The following is a 9,795-nucleotide window of genomic DNA, read 5'->3' as shown; positions in this document are numbered from 1 at the left end:
AATGAGGCCTGAACACCAGCTGCTTGGCACCGGGAGTTCAGGGGCCAAATAGCAGCTTGGTGAAGCTGAGCTCCTCTAGGACCAGTCAACAGAGGAGCTGCAAAGAAAGACAATCCAGAATTCAGTATGACAACTTATGAGAGGGAACGGTGATAGCCACAAACTCTTCAAGCAAAAGGTTTTTACCGCCTCACACTGGCATACTGCCCTGCTAAGAAGCACCCAGATGGTTGTGCCAGTGCTCTGGCTACGGCCACTCACGCATGACAGAGGAAAGGGACAACAGCAACCAGGGCCTCGCTATGCTCCTGGGGAATCTCTTGAGTGTTAGTGGCTGTGAAGCCAATGATGATGATAAGCACGCTGACAGTAAGCTGTTGGACAGATCTTTTTATAACAGTCTCAGGGAATTTTTTTCCCCCATGTGCCATGCCAGGTTTGCTCACCTGATGACTTTGAAAAGATTGTGCTCCTGCTGAAGCACCTCTGACACATCCCAGTGCCTCCCTTTGCTCCCCGCTGATGTGCCTGAGAGTGCACCCTGTGCAGAGTGGCTGTGTAGGACTGTGGACCCAGTATGGGTTTCCCAGTAACAGGCCCACAGTGCACACTAAAATGCAGGCTGTAGGCAAAAGCTTCACCTGCTTGAAGCCAGAGCGATCCTTACCACCAGCTTGGCTAAAGTAGATGGGAGCTCTTGCACCTCTTGCAACAGGCCAGCAGTCACCATCTTAGGCATGTTGGCAATAAACTTTTGCACTGACCTTAGATCCTCTAGGCATTGCAAGCCTTAACAGGGTGGCCCTTTGCCAGCAGGTCCTGCTCAGGTCCATGAACTTGAGAGCAGCTTCCTGCCCGTTGGTTACTTTTCCCCACGTTGAACATCAGCTTGAAGACAATGTCTGCAGGCTGTTGGAGGTTATTTCCACCAACAGCCTCCCAAAGCCGTGCCTCAGAGCCCCAACAAGCACCTGCCCCGCAAAGAAGGGGCACAGCCCCTGGGGCCAGCTCAGGCAGCTGGGGCTCTTCCACCCCGAGCGATGCAGGAGGGAGCTGCGCAGGACGCGGCAGGAGAAAGAGAAGGACCCCCGCCACTTGTACTCCCGCCCTGCGGGAGGCATGTGCACGCATAAGGGACCCGGGAGCCCCGAGCAGCGGCTCGGCGCCTCCCCGCCGGGACTCATGTGGAGATCTGCCCCTGCTCGCACGTCCCCTTCCCTGGGAGTGGGGGGGGGCACCTCCGGGCCCCGGCGTCCCCAATCCACCCGAGCCGGAGCCGTGACCGAGGCCAGCCCTAGACCCAGACCCCACCGTAGACGGCGAAGGCTGACGGCGCTGCCCCGGAAGACCCGCTCGCCCGCAGCCCCGCCCCGCCCCCAGGGGGGCGTGCCCAGCGCCGGTGCGCGGTTTCACCAATGAGAAAAATCTGCTGCCCTTGCGTCAGCGCCGCGCGGCGGCCGCGGAGGCTGTTGCTAGGCAGGCCGGCACGGCTGGCCCAATGGGAGCGGGGCGCTGCGGCCGGGCCCGGGCGCAGGCGGCGGCGGCGGAGGGCGCGGAGCGGCTGGGGCCCGGCGCTCACCATGCCCTACAAGCTGAAGAAGGAGAAGGTGCGGCGGGCGGCAGCGGGCCGGGGTGCCCCCGCGCGGCCCGGTGACCGACCGGCCGCCCGCTCGCTCCCGCCGCCCTCCCCGCCACGGCCTTCCCTCGGCGCGGCCCTCGGGCGGGGGCGCGCGCGCGCGCGCGCGCGGGGCTGCGGCCGGCAGGGGGCGGGGGCGCGCGCCCGGGGCGGGCGGGGCGGGTGGTGCAGGAGGGCGGCGGGGGCGCGCGCCGGGCGGGGGGAGGGGCGCCCGCCGGTGCCGGTACCGGTGTCCCCGCGCGAGCCCGGCGGGGGAGCGGGGGGGGGGGGGGGGTGGGGTGGGGGGGCGGGCTGCGGCCCGCTTCGCGCTCTCGGGAGGCGGCAGGAGGTCGCGGGGGCTGCGGGCGCACGGCCGCCCCTCCCCCGCCATGCCCCCCGTGGGGGAGGTACGGCCCCACCCGCGTCCCGGCCCCGCCGCGCTGCCCGCTCTGTGCCCGCCAGGCGGGGTGGGGTCCCGGATCCGCCTCTGCCGCCGCCCGGTGCGGGCGGGCCGGGCCGTGCCCTGTGCCCGCCGGGGCTGTGGGTGCCCGGCGCCGTGTCGTTCGGGTGGGCAGCGGCGGGGCCGCGCCCCGGGGAAGGGCCGGCCCGGGCTGGGTGGACGCCGGGGCCTGTCACCCGCAAGGTGTCCAGCCGGGGTCAGCCTCTGCTGACAGGGGCGGGATGTGCCAGCACGGCTCTGGCTTGGGCCCGCGGCCCCGGGAGCGGTTCGGGGTGCCCTTCTCCGGGAAGAGGGCTGGAGTTGCCACCTGCAGCAGGGCTGGCTGCGGGCGTGGAGGTGGGGTGGGTCTGTGGTGGTGCACGGCTGAACTCTGCAAAGAGATGCTAGAATTCTGCACAAGGCAAAATTTTCCCTAAACGTGTTTTCATTGTTCCAGGAGTCTCCGAAGTCTACCAAAAGCACCACGAAGCCTGGCAGCAGCAGTAGTGCGAAGGATGGTGGGGCAGACAATTCGGAAGAGGTAAGGCTTTCACCTTGGATACAGCAGCGTGCTTGTGCGACTCATCTTTGAGGAGGAATAACATCTTTCATTCTAGCTACTTCAGGCTGCTCTACCAGATAACATATGTCGCTGGGATCTTAAGGAACTGGAGAAGATGGTAGCAAAGACTAAAGTTAAGGTGAAGTTAGTTCCCCTTGAAAGTTGGACCAAAGAGAATGATGGCTGTGGAAGGGACAGGATGAGTCTCATACCCTACAGCCCTGCAAAAAGAGGTTTGACACAAAGCTGATGGCAAGCGCTGCTCACAGAGGTGGGCAGAGCGTGGTAAAGTTGGCTGCAGGGAGGGAAGAGCCACCGTTATCCAGAAGGAGGAAGTCTGACAGATGGGAGCAGCTTCCTTGCCCCTGTCAGAGCAAAGCGTGATAAACTCTGTTGTCACCTTGTGTCAGAGTGGGAGAGTAGTGAGAAGCAATAGAAAAGGAATGTGTGCTTCTGAGGTATTTTCTGGGGAAGTGAGTTTAGGAAGTAATGGATAGGACATCTGAAACAATAGAGGTAAGCTGCTAGAGATTAAATGGTTCTCCTTTGATATAACAGCCTTGTTGCTTGAACACAACATTACTCACAAGAAGGCACAGTCTGTATTCCCAGCTATGCAGAGTCTCTTTCACTCAATTTTGGTGCTGTCAAGCTAGATGTGTTAGAATGGCCTCAGTAGAATGTGATGATGTGATAAGCTGTGCTGAGAATTAGGAAAAATTGGGGTAAACTGTAACTTTTCTGGTACAGTGGGGTTTATCTGGCACTCAGACAGTGTGCTTGTGGATTTTGAGAGTGCTGTACGTGTGTTCAAGGAAGCATGTATATGTGCGTGGTTTATTTTTTTTAATAATGCAATTTGGCAAACAAGCCATGCCACTTCTTTGTCCATAGAAGCTTGTGTGCTCAAGTCTTGTCTCAAACATGTTGCACTTGTAATTTGGAGGATCTGGGATAGAGGTGTGTAAGTCTAATGAAGACTAGGAAGAAATCTGTAGTTCGGTGGGGTGGTTGTAGTAAAAATAAGGTTATTTTAAAGTCTCCTTCAAAGCACAGATCTGTGTTGCAGAGCCTCAGAAAATATCCTTACTGCTTGCCACTCGGTTTCAGGATCCAAGCTGTGCTCATGCCTAACCTGCCATGTGGCCAGCAAGGAATCAGAAACTGAGTTTGTTTGCCTTGGAGCAGGTAGCAGTTCTGTAGATCCTCTTTTTATATCCCATCCTGGTGTTGGCCTCTGCCCATTTTATGTTGTGTGTACAGCTGAAAACAGCTTGCTGGGAGAGCTGTCTGACAACTCCGAGGAAGTGAGAGAGCTCCTGCCTTGGCATCCTGGGGTTAGGCTTACATTTTATTTATTTGGCACTCTTTGTCTGCTGAGTTCACAGCTCTGGGAAGAGGAAGGAAAGCCTGAGCCTTGCAGTGTGAGGGTGACGGATAGCTATCAAAGCAGAGCACTCTGATGTCCCTACCCAATTCCTCAGTGGGCTGTGGCACTGCTCTCCTGATTACAAGTGGTGTATAAGAAAGGAAGAATAGTGCAGGCTACAAGCTTCCTTCTGTGACCTGAAACAGCAGATAATGTCTGGTTGTGCCTGGGTGCAGAAGAAACTTAGAAGTGATGCGTCTTAACCTTCCCTCCCACAAAACATACCCAGCCACTTCCTCATACTCCAAACAAAATCCAGCCCTTCTTTAAGATGGAAGGCTGGGTCTCCTTTGATCATAGGAACAGAGAGCAGAACAGAAAGCAGACACCTCTGCAGTGTGCACTGCCACAGGTCTCTTCTCCCTTTCCCTGTTGAGTTTGCAGTGAAGTTTATTCTTTCTTGGTGCTTTCCTGTCTCTGGACTGCTCTGCTGCAGAATGGAAGAGAGCTCTTTGCTTGATAAGAAGAAATGTATGCCAGTTTGAATGCGATTTTCCTGCTCTTCAGGAAGCACAGAAAGGTATTTTGACTTTCACATTGGGGAACCATGAGGAATTAGGTAATGTGTGTTGGGAGTGAGACTCCTTCTTTGTGTCAGAAGCAGGAGGTGGTTTGACTCATGAAACACCAGGAGTTGGTATTGTCTGGTGGGGTTGATGGGCTGACCCTAGCCTGGATCCCTCTGCTGCCATTGTGAGAGTTTTGTGTCCCATAAATTCCTCCAGGGAGTTATGGTTGGTTGGTTGCCTTTTCTAGGGTGAAAGTTGTGTGCACTAAAGAGAATTTTCTTTTGTCTTCATATCTCAGTAGATGCTTAATGGTCTTGTAGCAGGAGAGCAGCATTTGGGTAGCCCTTTTCAAGTATGCACTTTCCTGTCACACCATGCTCCAAGGAGCAGGGCAGGACTCAGCCCTAATTTATCCTGGTACCAGAAAGTCGTAACTTGTTTTGCAGGCAAGTTGTCAGGCTGGTGGAATGAGTAAAGCTTGTTGAAGAGCAGCTATGGTTTGACAGATCTGAGCAATTGCAGCAGAGGACCTCCTATGAGGATCTCTGTGAAGGGAGATGAAGAGGGTAGGAGTCAGTCCAGAAACCCTTAAACATAGTGCTTTGTTCTCTGCAGCAAAGGAGCTTTTAGTGGAGCTGATCTGGAAGGGCTGATATGTTCAAAAGCAGATGCATCCCCACAAGGGAAGGCAAGTGTTTGAGTTCCCTCATAAGTACAGGGGTAGTGCAGTGCTCTTTTAGATGCCTGTCTTAGGGTGAAGCTATCTGAGGTGAAGAGCCAGCAAAACTTGGCCAGCCCCTGGCTGTGGGGGTGTGGGGAGTTTGCTGAGGAAGAGACAGAAGCAATGGAGAAAACGTAAGAGCAGGGAGTGGGAAATAAAAGGTTTGTTTAGTTCATTCTCTCTGGAACATGCATGATGAAGAAGATATGAATGGAGAAAATTTCTGCATGGCTATTTAAGGAGAAAAATTAAATAATGTCAGAGATCAAGGCTGTGTCAAATGAGAGGATGAGAAAGAGTTACTCCTCCTGGCCAGAAAGACAGGGAGAGGCAGCTGGGTGGGGAAGAGAGTTAATGACCTGGAAGTGGGAACAGGGATTAGCAGCAGCAGTAAAATAGAGGAGTTGCTCTGCAGCCTCAAGGGCAGCTTGGAGCCTTCACTGATGAGATTTGCAGCTCTGGGAGAGGGTGCTCCTTTTCACTCAGCTGCTGTATTACGTGTTTTGCGGATATCTCCATGGGGCTTGTTACCGCAGTACCTGGAGTTCATTATTCAGAGGCAGTGTGGTGATGTTACTTCTGAGGCAGAGCGCTTGATTTTAATAGGGAAGCTGTGTAACAGCAGACAAAGAGAGCAGGTACTGACTTGAGGGATGGGAAGAGTCATCGGAGGAGGAGGAGCTGAGAGCAGATCTGGGCTGAGAAGCTTAGCAAGCGGGGGATGCTCAAGGGACCAGTAAAGCAGAAGGGCTTTCCAAGTGGCTATGCACCCCGCCGCGGTAGGCGTGCCTGCGGAGGTGGGGTCATGCATGGATAGGAGACCAGAAGAGAAGCTGACACAGCTCAGGGTGGCTGGGGAAAAAGGGTCTCTCCCTGAGAGCCCGGGATGAAGAGAAATGGCACAGGGTAAGCCCAGGGCCTGGGGCTTGTTGACTTGTGCAGGCAAGTTCCTAGCAAGGAGGAGAGGTGGTGGGAACCGGTGGGGAGGAAGTGCTATGAAGCCAGGGACGTTGTGATTGGAGTTCGAATGCAGTTGTGATTGGGGCTGGTCTGTTCCTTTGGCACGAGTAGCTGCTCCACCACAGTGGGAAAGGTGGGGCTGCCACACCGTGCTTGGGCGAACAGCTTTCTGCTGTTCTCCAGTAGCTTCAGCTCGTGCAGCATAACAACTGCTGGCAAACACTGTCTCCCAAGCAGCCAGCTTTGCCGTGGTGCTGTGAGCCCTGCCTGTCAGCAAGGGGCTGAACCCGATCAGGTAGATGTGTGCCTGCAGCCGTGTAGTGGCCAGCTGATACTGATGTTGGGGAAAGAGTCTGTGAGGTTGATATCTGTGCATTGAGAGAAAAGCTTTCAGTTTTAGCAGTCTGCTGTGTTTTCAGGGATGGAAACTTCAGAAAAGAAAGTGTTAGGAAACTTAAAACAAGCCTCTTCTGGTTCATGTGGCCAAGGTAGGAGGTGTTGAAGGCAGAGGGACAGCAGGCCTGCCACAGGAAGCACCTCCTGGAAGCAAGTATTCAACTTGAAGCAATTCATTCTGAAACCCTCTGAGCACTGCAGTGTAACAGTATATCTGACTTCCTCCATCATCAAATTTTCTCTAGCTAACTTGGCTGCGTGATTTTTGCATGTATATGTCTGTTTCTTAAATAACTAGCAACTAAACCTGAAGCTGTGTTTTGTCTCTCTTCCTGCCAGCTGTTGAAGGCTGTAGAATCTGGTAGCAAAGACTTTTCCAGACCCCTGATGAAAGCGGTGTGGCCACAGCCTGTTAGCATGCATTACACACGCCATGCTCAGAACATTTGCCCATGACATTTTTGAGTGGGTGGGGAGTGCACAGGCATGTCCTGTCAGCTGGGAAAATATATGTGTCCTGCTTCTCTCAGTGTTACCTGTGAGGCTGCCAATGCATCTTTTATTTTTCTCTGTATAATCTTTTCTCTGCAGTGGCTCAGCATTCAGATTTTTCCCTTCTTCCCTGTGGAAGGAGAGTGATGCAGAGTAGCGGACTAGCCTTCCTGAAAGCATCTGGACAACATTTGAGTGGCTCATGCTGCCTTGATATCCAAATGTTCAGGCTGAGGAATTAACTTCTCACTCTTGGAAGGCTGCCAGCAAGGATTCAGCCTGATTTAACTAAAGAGAGACCGCTTTTCAGGATACATTGCCTCTAATTTGTAGTCTGGGCCTGCTTTGTCTGACAGACAGAGCTGTTTTCATCACAAGCTCATCTTGCTCCCTCCTCTCATCATGGGACAGTGCTGCTCCATGAAAGGAATCAGATCAAATTTAAACTGAAAAGTGTTCAAATCTTGTCTCGCCCTACCTTGTCTTGGGGCTGAGCTTGAAACAGAAACACTTAAGTTTTCCTTCAAGCAGAGCTAGAACAGAACCAAAATATTTCTGATTTCTGATTCAAAGTAATGGCTTTACAAAACAACTGGTGTTTTGTGCTGGGCACCATTTTTCACAATGTGTCTTTGCACTTAGGATCTGTGGAGTAGTGTCTCTAGGCAGCTTTCCCTATTCCTACCTTGCTGCCTCCCCACATGTTGCAGGTGCAGTAACTTGCTCTTGTACTGTGGTGCTGTGCTGAACCTCTTTGGAAACCATTAGGACTCTGTTCAGGTTAAGTACTGTGCAGGGTAAGCTGCAGCTCAGCTGCTCCTCACAGGAAGAGACTGGCCATATCTCATTTGGAGGAGAGCTCTGATGAGCTTCTGCACTGCTGGTGCTTTCCTTCAAAATCCTGCTGGTTGGTGTTCTGGGGAGGTGTGTTTGTACTGCTATGCTCTATGTGGCAGCTGGGAGTTTATGGTGGAAGGAGGGGGTAAGGTCCAAAGGTTTCACCCACCCACCTCTGCTTGCTATCCATTGCACTGTCCCTGTTGTCTCCTAAACAGGTTCACACTGCAGCTCTGTGGCTTCATGTGCCAGCAGAAAGGAGGTGACAGAGCTGAGGAAGGGAGTGTGGCTGGTCTGAGGCAACAGAGCCAGAGTAGGCTGAGTTCTGTCTCCAGCTGAGCCCTCTGCCATAGGCTTGCTGGTGAGATATTGCTCTCTTCCATGTTCAGTTTTCCATGAGTTGGGTCAGCATGGTGTTAAAGGGTCAGTTATTGAGCCCCAAGTGGGACTTGAACTAGCAGAGCTTCAGCAAAGTCAGAGCAGAGCTGAGCTGAGCTGAGCTAACACTGGCTTGAGTTTCTGGTCACCTGCTAAAAATAAGAAAGTGCCTCTGTAAGTGCTGTTTAACAAGCATGAGGTGGAGGGGATGTCTGCTGGAGGAAAGTGCAAGCGAAGAGTTTGTGTGGCTAAAACGGGTGATGTGGAAAAAGCAAATTGACAGGAGAAGCCCAGACAGCAGTGAGGCTGAGACAAGGTGGAGTTGAAGGGAGTAGCCAGGATGGATTTGGGAAAGCCACAACCTGGGACCTAACGTGGTTTATGTGGTTTGTAGACTAGCAGCTTTTGGTCTATGGATGCAGCAATGAATTTAGTGGTCTTCACTATTGCCTTTCCAGGGCCATCATGCCTTGCCTTTATTACACACTGCTTTGCTTTTTCACAGGTGGTTCCCTGCACAAGGGTGAGGAAGCAACTTGCTAGTTTTCAAAACTTGCTTGCTGCATTGTACAGAGTGCTGTAATTGGAGGCAGTGGCACACTGAGGTTTTTACTTGGACTGCAGAAAGTTCTTATTTCTGCTTTTTTCTGTCAACAAACTCATGTAACTTGTTGCAAGGCATGGCTTTGCTTTCCATATCCCTAGCACCCGCTATGCTGAGAGCCTCTGGTGTCTTTGCAATACCTCACAGATATGAGTAAAACTGATGTTCACTTTGCAGGTATACTGCAAATGCAACTAATGGGTCTAGAGGCCTGCAGGAGTGGGTGAGATGCACTGAACTGCAAGTGTGACAGTGAAAAATGTGCCTGGTTTCTTCAGTTCAAGAAGATGCTAACAGTATCTGATTGTTTGTGAGGCTTGTAGGTAAATCTTACAAGTCGTTTTACTCTCCTCCCTCATCAGGTGCCGCAGCCTCAACAGCAGCCGCAGCAGCAGCAGCAGCCAACTGCAAATAAGCGACCCAGTAACAGTGCTCCCCCACCAACCCAGTTGAATAAGATTAAGTACTCAGGGGGACCCCAGATCGTGAAGAAGGAGCGCCGACACAGCTCTTCTCGCTTCAATCTGAGCAAAAACCGGGAACTGCAAAAGCTCCCAGCCCTTAAAGGTAAAGAAGCTCTGGGGTGAGGGTGACCTGCATGACAAGTGCATTTTCCAGGCAGAGTGCGGTGGTGTGAGGGCTCTTCCCAGAGCAACCCTGGCAGTGTCCTTTTAACCTTCTGTGGGCACTGCAGCAGGGATGGCTCTGGGAAAGGTGCTTGACTTGGCAGCAGGTTGAGAATTGATGGATAGCCTAAAAGAAAAAGAAGGTATTCAATGCAAACTTCACTACTTACCTTCCTATTTGAAGTGATTTAAACTCTCATGCTTATATGTACTTAGGATTTTCTCAG

General features: G+C 52.8%; 1 protein-coding gene across 7 annotated transcripts in view; it reads left to right on the top strand.

Annotated features, from left to right (window-relative positions):
• The first annotated feature begins 1,491 nt into the window (after window positions 1-1,491).
• Window positions 1,492-9,795, top strand: part of PPP2R5D (protein phosphatase 2 regulatory subunit B'delta) — a 30,520-nt gene continuing 22,216 nt past the window's right edge. Inside the window, exons 1-4 of one of the 7 annotated variants that reach the window (XM_074899738.1) lie at window positions 1,492-1,607; window positions 2,512-2,595; window positions 3,210-3,218; window positions 9,305-9,440. In XM_074899738.1, the coding sequence (XP_074755839.1) occupies window positions 1,581-1,607; window positions 2,512-2,595; window positions 3,210-3,218; window positions 9,305-9,440 (256 nt within the window). In that variant the 5' untranslated portion in view covers window positions 1,492-1,580. Of the gene's footprint in view, window positions 1,608-1,933; window positions 2,083-2,511; window positions 2,596-3,209; window positions 3,219-4,045; window positions 4,047-9,304; window positions 9,510-9,795 lie in introns of those variants that run through there. The other 6 variants (XM_074899651.1, XM_074899567.1, XM_074899387.1 and 3 more) reach the window with 6 other exon arrangements.

Source organism: Athene noctua, chromosome 1 (genome assembly GCF_965140245.1).
Source record: "Athene noctua chromosome 1, bAthNoc1.hap1.1, whole genome shotgun sequence".
In the NCBI taxonomy this organism is placed as follows: Eukaryota; Metazoa; Chordata; class Aves; order Strigiformes; family Strigidae; genus Athene; species Athene noctua.
The sequence above is the reverse complement of the archived record's forward strand: the minus strand, read 5'-3'. Positions and strand labels throughout refer to the sequence as shown.